The 20,504-nt window shown below is 42.7% G+C and overlaps 1 protein-coding gene across 3 annotated transcripts in view; it reads left to right on the top strand.

Annotated features, from left to right (window-relative positions):
• The first annotated feature begins 168 nt into the window (after window positions 1–168).
• Window positions 169–20,504, top strand: part of LOC119891272 (probable E3 ubiquitin-protein ligase HECTD4) — a 41,889-nt gene continuing 21,553 nt past the window's right edge. Inside the window, exons 1-39 of one of the 3 annotated variants that reach the window (XM_038702736.1) lie at window positions 169–862; window positions 4,090–4,643; window positions 6,364–6,453; window positions 6,540–6,667; window positions 7,128–7,236; window positions 7,881–8,019; window positions 8,255–8,425; window positions 8,529–8,721; window positions 8,838–8,999; window positions 9,346–9,459; window positions 9,551–9,691; window positions 9,775–10,010; window positions 10,091–10,233; window positions 10,346–10,416; window positions 10,513–10,618; window positions 10,768–10,888; window positions 10,996–11,118; window positions 11,533–11,657; window positions 11,948–12,125; window positions 12,213–12,316; window positions 12,542–12,740; window positions 12,880–12,999; window positions 13,101–13,205; window positions 13,323–13,486; window positions 13,652–13,897; window positions 14,417–14,609; window positions 15,093–15,197; window positions 15,302–15,390; window positions 15,484–15,656; window positions 15,865–16,000; window positions 16,096–16,240; window positions 16,366–16,532; window positions 17,119–17,265; window positions 17,810–17,994; window positions 18,210–18,363; window positions 18,462–18,742; window positions 18,898–19,084; window positions 19,181–19,262; window positions 19,377–19,579. In XM_038702736.1, coding sequence (XP_038558664.1) covers window positions 716–862; window positions 4,090–4,643; window positions 6,364–6,453; window positions 6,540–6,667; window positions 7,128–7,236; window positions 7,881–8,019; window positions 8,255–8,425; window positions 8,529–8,721; window positions 8,838–8,999; window positions 9,346–9,459; window positions 9,551–9,691; window positions 9,775–10,010; window positions 10,091–10,233; window positions 10,346–10,416; window positions 10,513–10,618; window positions 10,768–10,888; window positions 10,996–11,118; window positions 11,533–11,657; window positions 11,948–12,125; window positions 12,213–12,316; window positions 12,542–12,740; window positions 12,880–12,999; window positions 13,101–13,205; window positions 13,323–13,486; window positions 13,652–13,897; window positions 14,417–14,609; window positions 15,093–15,197; window positions 15,302–15,390; window positions 15,484–15,656; window positions 15,865–16,000; window positions 16,096–16,240; window positions 16,366–16,532; window positions 17,119–17,265; window positions 17,810–17,994; window positions 18,210–18,363; window positions 18,462–18,742; window positions 18,898–19,084; window positions 19,181–19,262; window positions 19,377–19,579 — 6,236 coding nt within the window. In that variant the 5' untranslated portion in view covers window positions 169–715. Of the gene's footprint in view, window positions 863–4,089; window positions 4,644–6,363; window positions 6,454–6,539; window positions 6,668–7,127; window positions 7,237–7,880; window positions 8,020–8,254; window positions 8,426–8,528; window positions 8,722–8,837; window positions 9,000–9,345; window positions 9,460–9,550; window positions 9,692–9,774; window positions 10,011–10,090; window positions 10,234–10,345; window positions 10,417–10,512; window positions 10,619–10,767; window positions 10,889–10,995; window positions 11,125–11,532; window positions 11,658–11,947; window positions 12,126–12,212; window positions 12,317–12,541; window positions 12,741–12,879; window positions 13,000–13,100; window positions 13,206–13,322; window positions 13,487–13,651; window positions 13,898–14,416; window positions 14,610–15,092; window positions 15,198–15,301; window positions 15,391–15,483; window positions 15,657–15,864; window positions 16,001–16,095; window positions 16,241–16,365; window positions 16,533–17,118; window positions 17,266–17,809; window positions 17,995–18,209; window positions 18,364–18,461; window positions 18,743–18,897; window positions 19,085–19,180; window positions 19,263–19,376; window positions 19,580–20,504 lie in introns of all 3 variants that reach the window. The other 2 variants (XM_038702738.1, XM_038702735.1) reach the window with 2 other exon arrangements.

The following is a 20,504-nucleotide window of genomic DNA, read 5'->3' as shown; positions in this document are numbered from 1 at the left end:
ATATAATATATTTAAATATAGGCTAAAACCCCAATGGTTCCATGGTTTGATTTAAGATGATCATGATCACTGTCTCCTGTCTTATTATCACAACAATAAGTTGTGGCACCAAAGACACCAAAACCAGCTCGTGAATTCTTGACAGCTTTTATTCTGGGCCGCGGTGCATGCTGGGAGCAGCTCGTTGGCCTTGGAAACATGGCGTCGCACTGACAGCTGGGAGACACTCATTATCCTCTCCAGCTACTGACACAGCGGCTGGGCCGTTAGCGGAGCTAGATTTATCTGTGAAATGAGCTTACTACAGATGCAGTCTTTGTCCTGAAAAGACTGTTGTTTTAACCGTGCGGCGCAATAACGGATTTAGTACGGGTGTCACGCCCACTCTTCTCGGTAACGTTATAACGATACCGTACGGTAAGTTAGCTCCAAGCCAGACAGCTAGCCACCACTGTTAGCACGACACGACCACCCATGTTATGTGAAGAGGAGCTGCCCTCACTGCCTCTTCAGCGCTTGGCTGTCCTCCGTTAGCTTGCACCTTAGTAACTTACCACAGTCTGTTCTGCCAAAGGCCATCGTCAGAAAAAACGGCGACAGTAATGGCAGTTATGTTATTGTAGCTCGCTAGCAGGACAGCTAGGGCGTTTCTGTCATTCTGTTACTGAATTTTTAATGTTCGACCCCTTTGGCATCACTGTCGGAGGAGAGAGCGATGGGCTCCGGGGCCGTGGATTCGTCCCAGTGGCTTTCGGTGAAGGAGGAGACCATTTTCCTCCACGACGGACTCATTCGGGTCACAGATCTGGCCGAACTGCCCAGTGAAATTGGAGTGTCGGAGCAGGGTGACACCGAGCAAGAGGTGGGTAAAAGCAATCTCACACATACACAAAGGTTTATATATGGAAACATACGATTGCTGTTTTGATAAGGGTGTATTTTTGTTGTTTTGTTTTTAATGTAACTTATACATGTGGTTTCACTATCAGCTGCAACACACCCTCAAGAGATAACGGCAGCGCTAACGTTTGCAAGTTTCCTGCCCTGTGTTATTGACCCACTGTCAAGGAAGCACCCGTTGTCCACTCACTTTCTGCCGCTTCTTTCAAAATATAAGTTATGCAAGCCGAACGGCTGTAATCTAATCGCAATTGCAGCAATGTGTGGAGGTTAAAACTATGTTTGATTTGCTATCTAATATTGTATACAAATAACCCAATCTGCATATTAGATGGCGCATACCTCGTGTCACCTCTGAACCTCAGGTGTCAAGTTGCACAGCTTCAACTTTATTAGTAGCACCAGTGCAGCAGCTTTCCTATGCGGGGGCCAACTTCTCAAACTGCACCAAACGGTAAACATTTCTTTGGATCCATAAATGGCCGTGTGGAGATCATTACTCTCAACATCTAGGCTTTTGTAGCTGATAATCCACAGACTTTTGATAACTGAAGATGACATAGCTCTTGAGGTATTGGAGTAAATTAGTGGAGCTGCAGCAACACCACTTCATACAGCACTTAATCTCAAGTGTTTTGTGATCGATGTCAAGTGTCGCATACTCAACAGTATGAGATTTAAACAACAAAGAAGCTATGTTATGTCATACATTGTGCATGACTCGGTGGGTTTTTGTGTACAATTTGCTACATTTATTCTACTGTTACATTTATGCACCAATATAAAAAGAGTTTTGTACCTTGTGCAAGGCAGGAAATAATTTCAGCGGTTAATGTACCGTAACATGTTTTTTTCCTTGAATGTAGGCTTTTATTTTGAAGGCAAAATCTAAACCGGACGTGCCTTTGTTGGTAGATGGAGGAAACTTTACAGTGATGCAGATGGAAACTTCGACCTAAACAATGTTGCGTCCTCGATATTTCGGTACTCTACCATGTCATAAAGCTAGAACTCGTAGTCTGTAGAGTACATTTGCCGCAGTACTCATGTCACATGTCCATGAGCTATTGTCTGGTCGGTGGTAGAGAATGATAAACATTAGTGATGGAAAAACATTTGAAAGTGATGGAAAAACTCTAACATTAACGATACTGTATGTTAGCCATACTATGCCTAGTACCATTATCTAATTTTTGCCATTTCTGCAAGCAGCCATTCCCAATTCAGGCTCTCCACTTGATGATGTTTATGTCACTTGTGTATGCTTGCAAATTCCTGGTTTAGGTGAACAAATGTCTTTTTAAAGGTGATTTACTATGAAAAGATTTTATTTGGTCAACATAATATAGCAAGCTAAGTAAATAAACTTTCACTGGGTTTGTTGTAGAGTATGGTCTAACAGTGTGCTCATAGCTGTATGATGGGAGAAGTGGCTTGTTGGCACAGTTCCACACTTCATAGTGGGAAATGTTTTTTACACAGGGAGTATGCACAGATTGGTGTAAGGCTTTTGTGCTCATCAACAGACACTGCCTGCTTGATTTAATTTGTACAATGTACAGCTGCGTGCATTCAACTGTACAAATTAAGCTGGTTGTATTACTACAGCATAACCTCTTTTGTCCTAACTTCTAACCTACTGACCAAAATCTTTTGCTGGTGCTAAAAATGATCAAAATCATTCTCTTTCTTCAGTTCAACATTATATTCAGTACTAGTATTCATACCGTAATAAGCTATGATCTATTATAATATTACCACTAGTGTTAGAAACACAACAGCTGCATAACAGCAGGGCTGTTTGGATCGCTCTTTAACTATTCTGCAATCAGCCACATGCCATTTATTTTTGCTAATATTAGTCCATATGTTCAATCAGCAGGTCTGACAGATGACAAACTACTGGTTAATTAATGAACGTGAATGGGCAGGTTTGAATTTGACCCCTCACTCTTCTTTTTTCATTTTGTTAAGCTCAGCAGAATGGACATGCAGTAACACAGCTTCTGAACTTATGCTTTTTGTTTAAGCTGCTCAAGAAGAAACTATGTGGATGTGCTTTTGAAGGCATGATAAGTGACAGCTGGACTTTTCACCTGGGAAAATGCACAAGATGTTGCTAATTGTATCACTGTTTAGTTAAGCAGCAGGGCAGTTTTCTACTGTACTTACATTGGTGTAATCTTTGCTGGCAGCATTCCCTTGTAAGTATTCTAACAATGACAATCATGGTGACCTACAACAAGGTACACAAAGTTGTTATCACTATGGACATTTTATGTCATCACATTTTTCAACTCCTGTACATGCCATGACTTTGGGGCCTACTGTATTAAATACAAAGAATGGTTACATTATCCCCAGGATGCCTAGGATAATTTAGCCTAAACAAAAATGGCAACGTGCTGTATGTGGGTGAGACTGTGGGTGAGACTCATTAGATTGTCATTTAATTAAAGTACTATGTTTAATATTGTGTTGGAAAATCTGGGCATTTTCACATTTGTAAAGCAGAGCTGAAATACAAATAGAGTAAACATGTCTTCTTGATGTCATCCACTTATGTATGTAGGTGGTAGCTCATACCAAATCATAGGTTTGTCTTTTTATTCTCAGTTATGTTTGGATTCTCTACATTTCTGGTCTTGTCTGTGTCCAGCTTTAACAGTGACTGGGTCATTCTGTGTTGTTTTCGTAGGTGTGTTGTGATGCGGACTATTTTTATCCACTTGCAGCAGTGATTTGCAGAGCAAGGTGGAGAATGCCTAGCATCCAGTTAAAGAGTGTTACTGTAACATTAGTAGCATTTCTGAAACTGAATCAATACGGATTGTGCCTGCTAAATGGTATAATGGATTTTTTTCTAGTCCATGATTCGTGCGCCACAGAGTGTAATCAATATCTGAAATGCTGCCTACGTGATAAAGCCAAATGTTCTGCTAAATTATTCTCAGGTAAAGTAGAACACGTTGTGTTTTTCACAAGCCAAAATTCAAATCAAGTCATATTTGAATTAATATTTCTGAAAAAGTATCCCCCCTGACTTAAAAAATGTTGTCTTGCCTGCCATCTCTAAAGTTTATTCTTTTCTAAAAGCTGCAGACCAAGTGTCACAGTGGGGACTGCTATTAATGTAAACTTTTGCCTTATTTCCTTCTATTCTTCCTTGCTATCTACCCTTTCCTCCAGATTTTAACATTTGAGACGAAGAACCCGGTGGAGCTTGCAGAGCGTCTACGTGCTGTCTGTGGGAATCAGAGCAACGCATATGCACGCCTGCTGGAGTACCGTCTAAATGCTCTGCGTGGCCTGTGGGGGGCGCAGCGGCAGCTGGCCCTGGAGGAGCAGCAGGAGCGAGAGGGAACTGGAGGGGCTGATGAGGAGACCTTGGCCTTGCTCAAAAGACAAGGTCTGCTCCAGCAACCAGAGCAGGCGCCCTTCACCTCCCGTGTCGGTCTGCTGCTCGTCTTCCCCCTTTTGCAGTCTCAGACTCGCAGTGACCCAGCTCTCTGCGGTGTCACAGCAGAGGTACTGCTAGCCTGCCTCCGGGACTGCCAGCCACTCAGCCTCAGCAAAGAGCCCGCTGACTGCCTCAATGGCCTGGAGGGGCTGCTCTGCTCCTGGCTGGAAGATGGTGCCCAGGAGTCAGGCCAACAGCAGGGGCAGGCTCAGACGCAGATCCTCTACACACACAGACAGAGGGAAAACGCTGCTGCAGCACTTGTGGCACTCGCCTGTGCCAGGTGAGGCCATGCATTCTCCCCTTGCTGTTCCACCGTCACAATTCTTAGGATCCCTCTGTTCGCTCTTGTAGATAGTGTATTGGACCAACAATATTCAGTAAAGGGTTATTACTTAATTGGTAACTCTACTCACAAGCAGGTCTGTTATTTCTGACTGTCAAATCTGAAATACGCACATAACTGACCAACTGATTACTTTCTCACTTCTCTCTTATCAGTGTGCATGTTACATGAATGTTCATGCCTGATTCAATGCTCAAAACCACCCAAAACACACTGTAGCAGTCTTGCTTTCTTGCTTCGATGTTTGCATCATTAGATAAAAGAATACCTCAACATTTGGGGATTGATATTTCTTATATGTCCTGAAACGTGTGGGAATAAACAGACTTCGTGCTCTCTGTCAGCTCTGTGTCAATGGAGTGCTCTGATGTTATGACCTCAAACTTGTGCTCACAACCAAGACACAAGTCTAAACTGTGCTCTGTTTGCATGACCTACTAGCACTGTTTGAAAGTGACACTAATACAGCTGAATTGTTTGCCTCCTGCTTTAGCTTTATTCTAAAGTTTGTGAAATCCATGGGGCTGCAGCGGAAAGCCCTTGGGAGAGACATGGCCAGTGTGTTACATGCGTATAGGAAGGGGTGGTGCTGATTGTTTTTTTTAAACAAATATTTGCTTTGTTCTTTGCTCACATGCAAAAGAAACCCATCAATAACAAAAAAAGTTAAATTAAAAAAATTGGTTTGATATTTTTTGCATTTGTCACTTAGCCTGCAGAAGAACAGAATGTGCTTCTTTTTTTCCCCCTTTGTACCCAAACTATGGCATCTGCTGGTGACAACTGATCTTGACTTGTCAAAACCAGAACTCTCCACTCTTTGTTCAGCCTCTGTTGAGGCTGAGAGCTCTTTGTTGTGGGGAACCATCCAGCCCTGGTTCCTATTCACCGACAGTGGGAGCAAATTAAAGAGCTATCAGCTTTACTCCCTCTCACCTCTGATGGGATAGTAAATTCTCTATGTGAGAGGGATAAGTAAGCAAAAAGACTGCAAAGCCATGTGCTCTGATGTCAGTTGTTAAAAGTTGTTGTTTACATAGTGAGGTAGTGAAGGGGACACAGACACGTGACTCATCTGTGTTGAACATGCACCGAATCAAACAAACAAAGTGACATGCTGGTGATACACAAGTCAAAAGTTGTTTGTTTTTGTTTTTTTGACAAAGATTTAGTGGCATGTGAGGTGTTTGACTGTAAAAATATAGTATCAATCAATAGTAATCAATATTATCATGTTATCAATCCTTTTGTTATAGTTTGTTTTCCGAAGCTGCAGTTAAAAACCTTGCTTCTTTTGCATCAGATAATACCACAATAACACTCCAGTAAACCTTGTCTAGCATTGATCAGCTCCCCGAATATAGAATTGCTTGAATGTGTTCAATTAATAGTTCAGTCTTGGATGAAGTAACGGCCCTGGAGTTTGCTCATTAACCCTGCAGAGAGTCGCAGTGTGAAATAGTCTCTCTGCTGCATTCAAGTGGAAAAGACTCTTTTTATTCAGATTAACAAAAACATTACATTTTAATACCCAGCACATTACATCGGATCCTCTCCAAGTATTATTCTACTTACAATTCCAGAACTGCTTAACATTGAGCTTTCACATGTGTTTCATGCTGAGGCCTCCTGACTAATCTGCCAAACTGTTCTCCAGGGGATCTCTGAAGACCTTCATCCACACAGTTCACCTGCTGCAGAAACAAAGTGATCTGGGCCAGCTCCCTGTGTCAGATGTGCTGTACAGGTGAGGACACTACTTCAGTTCTCCTGAAAGACAGTTATTAGTGACTTTCCCCATTGTGTAACCACTTTTAATCTCTCCTTTTTCAGACTTTTGCTCCTAGAAGGAGGCCCAGGCTCTCCATCCTGCCTCCTGGGGGGCAAACACAGTGTGTCCTGGGGTTTTGAGGACATGCTGCCCACACCTGATAACTCTGCTGGAGGAGCAGAGAGTAAAGGTAAAAAAATCCTTCTAAGAACGTTTGTGTGATCTGCCTCTACATTTGTAAAACCCAAAAAATATGAACAATACATCTCTGTAGAAGTCTGTACATATCTAGTTTTCTGGCTAGAGGACTGTCCTCGTGTCAAATTTTCCATCATAGTACTGCCCTGCTTTCAAAGGCGCAATCTATCAGCTGACCCTGTAGAGTGATGGAAGCTGATCAGGGCATATATCCATAGACAAGGTTGGCATAGTCACATTTTAGTTAACCTGAGCCAGATCTCTGGCGGCATCACAGTCCTACATAATGACAAATGAAGCAAAGCAAACCGATGCCAAGATATTGTTTAACATCCTAATTCTCCACTTGGTCCACTCCCCTGTTAGGACACCTCCCACTTTTCATTCTGATTATCTGTCATCTGTCTGTCATTAACCTTATATTGAATTCTTTTTGTCCATGTGCCTTTCAGACACTGACCTGGGGCGCTGTCTAGCCACAGACGGGCTTTATCTGTATACCACTAACTCCTCTGGGAGAGGACTCAGCAAGCTGGGCTCTGGTTTACATGGGACACTTAGGTAATGTGTCATTCCTTTCAACCTGCCGTATTCGCAGCATTCAAAGAGCAGCAAGAGAGAAAGAGAGAAACACTAAAAATATCCCTTATCACTGCACCTTAAGGTAACAATGGCTCCAAGTCATTTCCTGTCTGTCTTTCATTCAACTATCTGCAGTACACAGTCGCATCCTCACCAACTGTCTTAGATTGATTTGGTTGATTTGTAACAATAAGGGTGTCGTGTGCTTTGCATCTTAATTTCATGCTGTGGAAGCAAATTATCCAATTTCAAAGCAGATGGCAGCTTCTTTCCACAATGTGTTTTTTGAATTCAAAGAGCTGAAGAGGTGATTTTTTTTTTTTTCAACTTGCCGAAAAGATACATGCGCCAGAGGCCTGTGAGTTTGCTACTTTTTAAGCTAGAATAATCTGTTTTCTCAATTCTTTCTAAGGAATAACAACTTGGAAAACAAACATTTCTGTAAGTAGAGAGACTCAGTTGGAACCACACAGCTGCAATTACCTAGTGGAATTGCCACAATTCCTAGCATTGGCTAATGGGTCCCCGACAAAAAAATCAACCTTAAATCAGAAAAATTAAGTATTCGAATGGAGCACAATTCAGAACACAGAAATAAAGGCACTGTGTTTGTGTTTTTGCAGGGGTTTTGTGTACTGTCGAAATGAAGAGTTGGAGCCTGGCTGGGTGGTTTTCAGCAGTGGTCGCCTCCTCCACCGGCCCTCTTCCTTTGATGCCAAGCCTCATCACCTGTTCCAGGTCATTGACCCCTTCACCCTCCAGGTACTGTATACCTTCATTCCACTATTTTGAATTTGATGTTGACTCAGTCAGTAAATTAGTCTTATTGCATATTATTATCAACCTGAGCCTTGCATTCATCTCGTACAAAGACGGGCTATATAAAAGCTATGTTCAATCTATTTGTGGCCATTAAAATCCAACGAGCTCTTAAAAATCCTGTTGAAATAACAAGCATAGCCAAAGCCAAGGCTAATGTTCACTGTGCCATTTTCAGGTGTGCCAGATTGTGCCCATGCCAGCACATCACTTCCCTGTGGGCAGCAGCATGACCACGTTGCACCTCTGCTCAGATGGAACCTACCTGTACTGGATCTGGTCCCCTGCCAGTCTGAATGAGAAGACACAAAAAGGCCACTCTGTCTTCATGGATGTCTTTCACCTTGCTGTGAGTACTATATACAGTGCTATATACAGTTTCAGCTTTTATTCAGTTTGTTTAGTCCGTGGTCCATCTTTAATGTTTTCTCTCCCTCTTGTCCATGGTGCAGACACAGACAGGGTTGTGCGTTGCAGACATCTTGCAGGAGAGGGTTATTCTTACTCGCAAGGAAGGCGAGTCTTCAAAGTGCTTGAATGAGCTTCTCTTGAGTCGAATGTCACGCTTCCGGGCCTCCCATTCTGCCACATTGGCTGCTCTAACAGGCTCTGCAATCACCAACACTGTCAAAGAGGAACAGTCTGGTAATTCATGAGCAAAGTCATCCAACAATCAAACATACTTTAATGTTCAATTCATGTGGATCATATTATTATAGGAATATTTTCTGGTGACACTTCTTTGTTGAACTCTTTTATAGCTGTCAACACTAGCTGTGGACTCCCTCTAAAGACCCTGAGAAAGACTCCGATGTATGTGTGTGGCACCTATCTAGTGATGCTGGTCTCGCCTCCCGGTGTATCGGGGAGCTCTGCAACACGCTCCCTATTTGGAGGTACCAGCAGCCTATCCTCTCTCAAAAGTAAGAGCACACACAGACACTGTTCTGTGATTTTTATCAAAAAGCTAGAGATAATGTGACCAAATGTAATTTTGATGTAAAGATACAAAACAAAGACTTTAAAAAGTCAAGAAGAAATCATGTTAAACTCTAGTGGATAATAAAGTTCCTAATTATAGTCTGAATACAACTCCAAGTTGAGTTATAGAGTTAGAATTAACACATTATGTTTGAATATAGACATTTATAAGCTCAGGTAACAAGCTCAAGCACACAATTTGTAATTAAAATGTAATAAAATGTTTTTTAATTGTAGAAACTGTTGTCAGTGATTAGTTTATTCACTTAACTTTTTGTTTTTGGACAGTTTTGGCCTCCAGCCTGGTTTTTAACCTGGCTGACGGTCAGTTCAGCAGCCGCGCAGACCTCATTGATGCTCCTGGCAGTTCTCTAGGAAGGGGGGCCCAGGTGGCAGGGCTAGGTGAGCTCAACTTACGTCACATTCTACTGTCATGTGTCAATGCATTGCCTATTTAAGTGACAGGGATTTTATGTAATCTTTTGCGTCATAGGAGCATGTTATGATGCACTGAACAACTTGATCTGGACCTGCTCCAGTGATTACATAGATCAGTGGTGCAATCCTGGGAACCAAGCCTTTCATCATGTGTGCCATAGGCTCGGTGTCAGCCATGTCATCAAAGAACCCAAAGGTAGATAAAAATTACACTGAAACCACCAGATTTGTTCTGTCAAGTGAGAAATTTGAAGATCTTCAAAACTTGTCCTTTCACAGAGGAAACTGTGGCCACTGGCGAGGTGATCAACCAGCTGCTTCATCATGTAGGTGCTATGTGCATCCACCAGCTCAACCTGCTGGCGGCCAGCAGCAACAGCCTGCCCCTGGGGGCCCTACTGGGTAAACAACATCCTATTGAGGCCCGTCACTTCAGCAGCATCTGTGACATTATGGAGAAGGCCATGGTCAATGGAGATACCTGCATCATCCGCTGCATCTTGGTGGTGTTCCAGGTCAGTTTGAGGTACAGCTGTGGGACAGTTTTGCAGAAAATGACTCGAGTTCAATTTGTTTTTTTGTCTGTCTGTTCCAGGTGGTGTTTAGGTTTTTTAATCCTCAGTCGGAGCAGAATAGGGAGAGTGTGCGTCGTTCAGGCCTGCTCCTGTGGCAGCTACTCATGGCTCCAGTGGATCAGATAGGAGCAGAAATTCAGAGAGAGGTGTGCCTGGCCATCAGGTAAGTCATATATAAAACTGAACTAACAGATAAAGTGGTGTTTTTTTATAATCTATGTGAATTATGATATTTAAATGGAACTTCTTTGTTTACTTCCTCTCTGTCTCTGTAGCTCAGGCCTGAATACATTGTATCAGGGTGAGGCTGAACTCAACAAACTGCTGAAACTGGTTTTAACTGAAGGTGACTATGAAAAATATCTACTTTTAATATTACTTGCACTGAAACTGTTTTGGGTGAATATGTCTAATATTGAGTGTATTTGTGCGTGACACCCAGGTGAAAGGAACAGTGGCCTGTCTCAGCTTCGTGATGTTATCCTTACCAACTTGGCAGACCAACTTCAGAAAAATAGATTTGGGAGTGAAGAAGATGACCACTACAGGTAAGTGGCTATCCTTTAACTATAATGTGCAACATCATTCCCCATAGCCTTTGATTTCGAGCACACAACAATGTCATGCTGAAATATTTAGGTTAGCTCTCTGTAGGTATTCATTTCTTTAAAGTAATAGAAATTTGTCTCTTTTACAGATTGAGTGATGAGCTGCTGCACTGCATCCTTAAGACTGTAGTCCGTGAATCCTGCCTCCTCATTACCAAATGTCAAACTGTCGCTCGAGACGATTTCCAGAAGTTGCTCTCCACTGTGCCAGTATGAATATCATTTCAGCACCACAAAATGCCATCTGTGCTGACTAAGATCACATGTTTTGTGATATTGCACTTTTATAAACTTAAGATGGTTTTCCCTCTCTGTAGGTCGTCTCACCTAGTCTCCGCTACCTCATGGCTGTTCAGAACCACCTCCTCAGTAACACTGTTCTTATCCGTCCGGATGATAACGACGACAGTGACAGCTCCCTACAAGGGGAAACAATGAAGGTACAGGTAAACATCCCCTTTAGTTACCCCTACCTCTGTGCACGTGGAGTCTGTTTTTGTGTCTTGTCATTGAGAGACTAACGACCCCAAATGGAGCAATGGGAATGTAATTTACATTCGCATAGTTAATTTGTGCTCATTGCAGTTTTAATGATATCAGTTAAGAGTGGTATGTTAATTAAGGATGTGTTGGTTTTAAATATCACTAATCATGTTTACTGATAAAATGATGAACAGTCTGATCTTTAAACCAACAGCTCAGAATGTGTTAATATATGGAGAGTTTTTTGTTGACACAAAAGTAAGGACATGATGTGTGTAGACTTTCCATATTGTATGAAAGAGACATGATCATTAAAACTCTTGAAAGCAGTGGTTACGTAAGTGTGGGCCTATGCTATGTGTGGTCCTCAGGAGCTGCAAACCAGTATCCTGGCCCTAGCAACCAAGATCCTGGTGGGGTGTGATGAAGTGCTGGAGACCCTGCAGCAGGTGACCACAGCTCTCATTAACAGTGACATCCCTGACAGAGAAACCAGGTAAACATTTAATTATATATTTTTATATTTTTGGCTCTAATGCTCTATTTCACCATGAAACAAGATTTAGCTAAACCTGAGTAATGCCGTAACCTCCTTTTTATTTATTTATTTATTTATTTTTTCTTAAATGAAAGAGTGCATGAGAAATCATTTATGGACGCAGATTTTTGAAATCACTGTGGATTTGTTTTAACTTTTCAAATGTGCCCATTTCTTGTGTTCTTTTTCTGCCTAGCATCCATCTCCTTAATGTTAAATTCCCACCTTCTCTCTTCTTGTTGGTTCAGGTTGAAAGGCCTGGAACAGGTAACCAAGGCCACCATGCTTGGGCACCTGCTGCCAGTGTTGCTCACCTCTCTGATGCACCCCAACCTGCAGACCCTCACTCTAGCTGACGCCCTCATGCCTCAGTTGGTGCAGCTGGTCCTCTACACCAGTCAGGTTGGAGCCTTGCCAGTCCAAAAGGCAATTCTTGCATTAAATAAAAAGTTTTTCCTTAATTAGAAAAAGCAGTCATCATTTAAGTATTTATTTTCACTCTCTGTTTTCTAGACTGCCCTGTTACTAAAGACTCAGTCTCCACTTTTCACTGAAGAGCCTCCACCTATGGGTGGTTCTTTAGGGCAGGGGGCGAAGGCATGTGCTGCTGATGACAAGTAAGATTACTAAAGGGCCACCATAAGAATGTTAAAAATGAATTAGCAATTAATCAATCTGATTAAATAATGGATCACTTTGCAGCATAATTTAGGATTTTAATGAGGAAAATCTTCTTTCATCATGATTATACCAGAGCATATGGTAACTTAAGTACCAGCTGTTTTGTCTATCATAAGCTGAGTTTTCTAAAAGAAGTAATTCTTTTGCATCCTTCATATTAGAATTCTTGACGAACGGGAGGAGCCCGGTTTCCTGACTGGATTGAAGATCCCTGCCCCATGGGCTGCTGGGAAGACCGTAGAGACGGTGCACCCTGTGAGGGACAATTACAAGTTCAAGGAGACAGTACACATCCCAGGAGCTCGCTGCCTGTACCTTCGCTTTGATTCTCGCTGCTCCTCACAGTATGACTATGACAAGGTATTCACTCTTACAATACACTAACTGTAGGCACAAAGTCCTTCATTCTTTGTAGCTCTTACATGCTTTGTGTGCAATTTCTCATAGCAAAGCGCTGGTTGGGGATATTTTACACTCAATGTATTCTCTAAAATTTTAGTTGGTTATCTATGCTGGTCCCAACACCAACAGTCGTAAAGTAACAGAGTATGGAGGGAACACTCTGGGATATGGCAGCCGCAGTGTTTTGGGGACAGGATGGCCCAAAGACCTTGTCAAGGTGAAATAAGCTGGGGTTTTTCCACGCATATACACAGTGAATCTATAGTGCACATACAATCTGAAAGAGCTACATTTTTTTCTGTGTACTTTTTTTTTTAGGTTGAAGGAGACACTGTGACATTTTCCTTTGAGATGAGGAGTGGACGTGAACACAACACCCCTGATAAAGCTATGTGGGGGTTCTCCTGCACTGTCAGAGCGCAGGTAAACTGTGGAAGCACTGGCATGTCCCATATGTATTGTACCCTTGTGTAAAACAGGCAGTGTGGAACATGAAGTGCAACAGCTGAATCTAAAGATGCTGTTTTATTTTGTTTTCAGGAGTCATCGGAGGATGTCTCTGGAGGCCTGCCCTTCCTGGCAGACCTTGCACTGGGTCTGTCCGTGCTGGCCTGCTCAATGCTCCGCATTCTTTATAACGGGCCAGAGGTGACAAGAGAGGAGGAAGCTTGCCATGATTTGCTCTGCTCAAAGCTGCTGCAAAGGTGACACAGCTGAACGAAAATATCACAAAATGTCTCCCAGTGATATTGCTTATGTGATTAAATATAGCACAGTGTAAGAATATCTACACATTCCTGAGTGGTATGTACCAAAACTGCTGGCTGCCAAGATGACAGACTGGTGATAAGCTTTGTTTATATCTTTAGGTGTCAGTGGCAGGTGGAATCAAATGGAGCAATCTCTCCTGCCCTCACGCCCAGCCCTTCACCTCTTCCACTCACTATTGAGGAGGACCGGGAGTTCACCTACCCGTCTGATGTGCTAATCCCACCCCCAGGCCTCATGCCAGGGACCTACTTTGACTTGCCTCGTATCCGCCTCCCTCCAGGCATCATGGGTAGGCTACGAGAGGTGTCTGGAAGGGCTCGACCACAATTCCGTCCTAGCATAAAGTAAGAGGGTCGTGCCGTCACAGTACAGGAGGGCATGCATGTGACATCCTTGTACACAGAAAGAGAAACATACAAACATTGCTTAAGACTAAAAAGAGGTGAAGAAGCACACAAGACTGTGTAGTTGTAAAGAGCCAGGAGAACAGTTTTGAAAATGAATTATGTAACAAGATATAAATATTTTTGTAGACTGGTCCACAGAGGATCAGAATGTCCTTTGAAGTCCTTGTGATATTGATTTAACTGACACATCCTGCTTTAAAATCTTGTCTTCCAGCATATACAGCCTCATACAGTGAATTTATGATTTAGTTCCGATGGCTGTTATCAAGATATTTATTTTCCTTTCCATATTGCAGGTCATCCTTTTCATAGAATCCATAGTTGGTTAGTTTCTGTGTTTATTGGCTGAGGGATGTGATATAGTCATGTCAATGCATGCCCTTGATAAAGTTAGATGGTTTTGTTTTCTCGTCGACAGAGTAACATTTCTGCTCAACCATTTTTTTTTCCTCTAAGGGAGGTGATCAGGCCAGATGTTATGGAGGAGGTTATAGTATCATGTGTCATAAAACATCTAAGCCTGGTGGATGCCCTTCAGTCACTTGTCAACTACCAGTACCGTGAGGACCATGCGGAGGAGTATGACCTAGTCTGTAAGATCATGGCAGAGACATTCAAGAAGATCAATGCTATGGAGCGACAGCTGCAGGTGAGCTTCTATTACACAGTAAGCTTTTTAAAAACTAATAAGACACACTGTGCACACTACGCTTGTTTGTCATTTTTTTCCTGTTTTTTAATTAGCTTATTCAAGAAAGTTCCAGGTTAGATAGTTTAATAAAGTACTTCCTGTTGGCTGCACGGAATAGGATTGATGGAGAATTACTTTTGTACGGTATTGCATGTGCAAAGCTATATTTATTTGCCTGGAAGTTGCTGTAGTGGGCATATTTACACTACCTTATTAAATCTCTTATCACCAGGATCCTGCTGATATGACAACAAATTGGAGAGATTTTCATCATAGGCAGTATATTAAAATACAAACTGGAAATATGAGAATAGGGTTATCAGTGAGGCTGACCGGAAGACCTGAGTTTAGCTTAAAAAAAAAAATCAGGCTACCAGCCTGAACAGAAACAGAAAGTGGGAGTCTTACTCTGCGTCTAATTATCTTGTGTGTTGTTTTCAGAGTGTCGCAGAATTGGAGCAGAAGTGGCAGAATGAGGTAGAGGAGGCCCATCAGGGAAAGCTGGAGAACAATGCTCCTTTCTTTCACGACTACCACTTCTTTGAGGTACCCTGCCCCACACACACAATTTACAACCTTACTCTACAGATTATACCAGTACCACTACCATTTGGTTTGATGTTCATAATGTATTGTTTTTCTCGTACTAGAACAAAATTAAGGAGCTGGAACTACTTTGCTCCCTGAAGGAGGTCCCACTCGATTTTAGTGATTTGGAAAATGTTGTCCTTGCATTGAGGCAAGTAATTTATTTTAATTCTTAGAACAGATGATATCATCTCAGTTGTTATGGGTCAGTTTCTCCAGTAACATTGTGTATCTGTATCAACAGGGAGAAGTTCTTTCAGGAGGTAAACACCACGCACCTCAGAAGTAGCACCTCACTGGCCAAAACTAAGGCACTGGTGAAGAGTCTGATGAACCGCACTGAGCTGCTGCTCCATGTTACCATTGCTCCACATTGCAGAAGCCTAACCACCACTCCTGCTGGCACACCAGGTCCAGGTACATATCATCTTCCTAATGTGTCTTCTTATGTTACAAATTAGTTGCTAAGTGATAAGTTGTTTGGCAGCAGGGTTGGGATTTAGAGATTTGTTCCTCATGTTGTCAAAAACTAATTTCCTTGCCGCCTGTCAGTATTTTCATTAGTCAGTGTTGTCTATCTGTTAGTTCATTCTGACAAAAGTCCTCTGATTTTTTTTTGTGCCAGCCTCTAAGTCAGTGTCAGATGCCAAGACTGTGATCCCCATGGTGAAGCAGCCAGTCTTCTTGCGCAGCATGTCTGCACCCTCTGACTTGGAAATGATTGCTAACCAGGACTTGGAGTTTACACATGCGCCCCAAAGGTATTGGTCTATATTTCCTTGATATATTTAGTGTTCAAGAATCCTTAAGTGAACTGGGGTTGAGTTTATTCCTTTACTTGTTGTCCTACCTTTAGGAGGCGACACCACCCTACTAGTCATCGCAGCAGCTCATTTACTCTGCTGCAGTCTCTGGCAATAGAGGACAGCCGTGACAAACCAACATACAGTGTGCTGCTGGGACAGCTCTTCGCCTTTATCGGAACTACACCTGATCAGGCTGTAAGTCTCTTACTCATCACTCACTCCTTTTTTATTGACATGTTTGTTGCCAGGGACGCATTATCATGGTGAAAAGGTGAATTCTGATCTGACATTGAGATCTTTTCTACTGGAAATTTTTGTAGGTATCAAGCAGCAGTTTCCTGTCTGCTGCGCAGACACGTTGGAGACGTGGCAGCACACGGAAGCAGGCACTTGTTCATATGAGGGAGTTGCTCACTGCTGCTGTCAGAGTTGGTGGGGTCACACACCTGGTGGGGCCTGTCACTATGGTACTGCAAAGTGGCCCAAGGTAATAGGACAGGGCTATAAGGCCTGACCTTTTAGTCCCATACGCACCAGCACGTACCTTGAGATCCTCGGGCAGAGGTCTGCTGTCTGTTCCAGAGTCTCGACTGAAAACTAAAGGGGACAGAGCGTTTGCTGTCAGGGCCCCGAGGCTCTGGAACAGCCTGCCCGAGGAAATCAGATCGGCTGAGTCAGTGAACTCTTTTAAGTCCCTTCTTAAAACATACTTTTATAGGAGAGCTTTCCCGATCTTATTGACTTTATTTTATCCCTTTTATTTTATTGTATTTTACTAATTTTATATTAATTTTTCATGCTCTTGTTTTTTTTTTATTATTCTTTACACTTGTTAAAGCACTTTGTAACTTGTTTTTGAAAATGCTTATTAAATAATATATTATTATATTATAAACACTAGTAACAATCCGACCATACTCTACACACATACATAAGTACACGCACAAACTTATAAATGTTATAGTGATGCATGTGCAATTTTGTCATCATATTTCAATATAAAACAACACAAATGTCAGAGTAAAACAATGTTTGAATGATTCCTTTCCTGTGATTGTGTGCCATCTGTGCAGGATTGAGGAGCTGACCTGTGGTGGAATGGTAGAGCAGGTGCAGGAAGCCTTTGGGGAGACCATGACATCTGTAGTGTCACTATGTGCTCGCTACCCCATTGCCTGTGCCAACAGTATTGGCTTGCTTTGCACAATCCCCTACACCAGGCAAGATCATTCGTCTTGCATTATCACTGGGGTTGGGTATCGTTTCAGTTCTACTTATGGAATCAGGTTCTTACTGAATCACTGTTCTGATTCCAACCCCTTCAACACAAATCTTGTCTTGGTGACATTCATTCACTTTCTCCTTGCTCATCTCCCCGTTCATGGCTAAAGTGAAAGGAGTTTCTGTACTGGATGGGTGTCACTGGGGACTCGTATCTAAGAATAATATATTTTGGAATAATTTGTAGAAATCAGTTTACCTTTAACTTAAAAGGTGAATGTCAGCTCATCTGTGTTTTGTACCTGAGCGTGAGACGTTTGCTATTGTTAGTGTTTTCTGTAGCTGTATCTGGGGCATTATTGTAGCTTGGACACAGCAACACATTGAACACGGTGCATTCCTTGAGATTCACGCCGTGTTGAAGTTTGTCATATTGGGTTCTTGATACCCAACCCTAATTAAGACCCTTTTGATTTGTCTCTGTACCTGTAAACTCTAAACCCTCAGATTTCTTAATGTCATTTGTCATCTATGTTGTTATAGGAGTGAGGAGCAGTGCCTGGTCCGGAGTGGTCTGGTCCAGCTCATGGACAGCCTGTGTAGTTTAAGTGGTCAGAGGGAATGCAGCTCAAACGAGAAACAGACCAAAAAGCAGAAGGTGGCCACCATGGCATGGGCGGCTTTCCAGGTGCTGGCTAACCGCTGCATTGAGTGGGAGAAGGTGGAAGGTATGTTTTGCTTGTAGGTCCTTATTCTGATAATGTGTCAACAGCTATGAATCTCAATATATTGGTGTTTGTCCAGAAAAAGGTCCTCGTATACTAGGACAGGCAAGATGAACTTGCCTTAAAGTGCACATTAAGAAGGTTTTCCCCCATGGTCAGAAGAAAGTTGGTAGTATGTTTTAATGATAGGTAAGTAATCAGTCATTTTCTCTTTAAAGGTGGGTCTACAGATGCAGTACACTCTGGTCTGGCACGGCAGGTGTCCAGCCTGTTGACCAATCACCTGGCGAGAGCCACAGAGTGCTGTGGGAATCAGGCAGCTGGTAATGATGCCTTACAGGATGTGCTCAGTCTGCTCAATGACCTTTCCAGGTAAAATTTTATGTCATGTATGTATATCATGTATCATGTATTTGTATATGTATATGTATGTGTGTATTTATACAGCATTTCTTTGTTTTGTATTCCAGGAGCCACATAGGAAAAGCTATCCTCAGCCAGCCAGCTTGTGTTTCTAAGCTTTTGTCTCTGCTGCTTGACCAAAGACCTTCTCCAAAGCTGGTGCTTATCATCCTGCAGCTATGCCGAGCTGCCCTGCCTCTCATGAGCGTGGAGGACTGTGGTAACGTGGCCCTGCCTTCATGGAGCTACTCTATTAACACTCTAGATGCTGAGCAACAAGATGCTACGGACCCTGCCTCTCGTATTGCCGCCTTGTTGCTAGCCAAGCTGGCAGACTATGTAGTACCAGGTTGGTCTCTTACCTAGGAGTACTAAATAAGTGTGTGTGATATAGGCCTTTTAATAAAAAATTAAAATGATAAATCAAAACATGATAGTCAAGATAGTCATGAAGTTAGTTTCTCCTGCTAATTTTTAATAATTACAATATTCCATCTTTACCAGGCTGTCAGACCCTGCTCTCCCCAAGCTCCTCTGAGCCAGACACTAGCCTGTCCCGTGCCAGTTCCAAAGGAGCTCTGAAGTCGGAGGATGCTGGGGAGGAGGGTGAGGCTGTTGATGGCAAGCTATCAATCTTTATCCACAAGAGAGAGGACCAGTCATCCCATGAGGTTCTACAACCACTTCTCAGGTAAGGTTGTTGGTAATGGCTTTTTTGTTTCTATTTCATATTAGCAATCTTAATCTGAGTTTCTGTGACATTTCTTCCATCCACTCCAAAATGCAGCAGCTCAGAAGGACGTCCCTTTCGGCTTGGCACTGGAGCAAACATGGAAAAGGTGGTAAAGATGGACCGAGACATGACAAAGGTAAGAGGTTTACTGAAGAACAAACACACATTTACCCAGAACCTAAAAGCATATACTCACAATATTAAAACTTGCTATCGTTACTGCTGCTGTCCTATTTTAAACCCTCCCTAGAGCGGCAGCTGTGAGGTGATCACAGAAGAGGCATCTGCTGCCCTGAGGAAGGCCAACAAGTGGGCCCAATCTGGTCTGATAGTGAGTGTTGGTCCGCCTGTGGAGACACTAGCCCAGGAGGCTGCTGGAGGCATCACCACTGGTGACAAGAAGAAAACTGCTCAGACCGCTGTCTGTAGGGACAGGAATGCTGAGCTGGCCAGGTAAGAAAATAAGAATAACTACAGTAGTGTGATTACTACAGTGAGGAAAATAAGTATTTGAACACCCTGCTATTTTGCAAGTTCTCCCACTTCGTAGGTGCGTGTCCACTGTGAGAGACAGAATCTAAAAAAGAAAATCCAGAAATCACAATGTATGATTTTTTTTAACTATTTATTTGTATGATATAGCTGCAAATAAGTATTTGAACACCTGAGAAAATCAATGTTAATATTTGGTACAGTAGCCTTTGTTTGCAATTACAGAGGTCAAACGTTTCCTGTAGTTTTTCACCAGGTTTGCACACACTGCAGGAGGGATTTTGGCCCACTCCTCCACACAGATCTTCTCTAGATCAGTCAGGTTTCTGGGCTGTCGCTGAGAAACACGGAGTTTGAGCTCCCTCCAAAGATTCTCTATTTGGTGTAGGTCTGGAGACTGGCTAGGCCACGCCAGAACCTTGATATGCTTCTTACAGAGCCACTCCTTGGTTATCCTGGCTGTGTGCTTCGGGTCATTGTCATGTTGGAAGACCCAGCCTCGACCCATCTTCAATGCTCTAACTGAGGGAAGGAGGTTGTTTCCCAAAATCTCGCAATACATGGCCCGGTCATCCTCTCCTTAATACAGCGCAGTCGCCCTGTCCCATGTGCAGAAAAACACCCCCAAAGCATGATGCTACCACCCCCATGCTTCACAGTAGGGATGGTGTTCTTGGGATGGTGCTCATCATTCTTCTTCCTCCAAACACGGTTAGTGGAATTATGACCAAAAAGTTTATTTTGGTCTCATCTGACCACATGACTTTCTCCCATGACTCCTCTGGATCATCCAAATGGTCATTGGCAAACTGAAGACGGGCCTTGACATGTGCTGGTTTAAGCAGGGGAACCTTCCGTGCCATGCATGATTTCAAACCATGACGTC

This window comes from Micropterus salmoides, unplaced genomic scaffold, assembly GCF_014851395.1.
Source record: "Micropterus salmoides isolate LMB-PRFRI ecotype aquatic unplaced genomic scaffold, ASM1485139v1 Ms_hic_scaffold_7, whole genome shotgun sequence".
In the NCBI taxonomy this organism is placed as follows: domain Eukaryota; kingdom Metazoa; phylum Chordata; class Actinopteri; order Centrarchiformes; family Centrarchidae; genus Micropterus; species Micropterus salmoides.
This window is presented reverse-complemented; position numbering and strand designations above follow the sequence as displayed.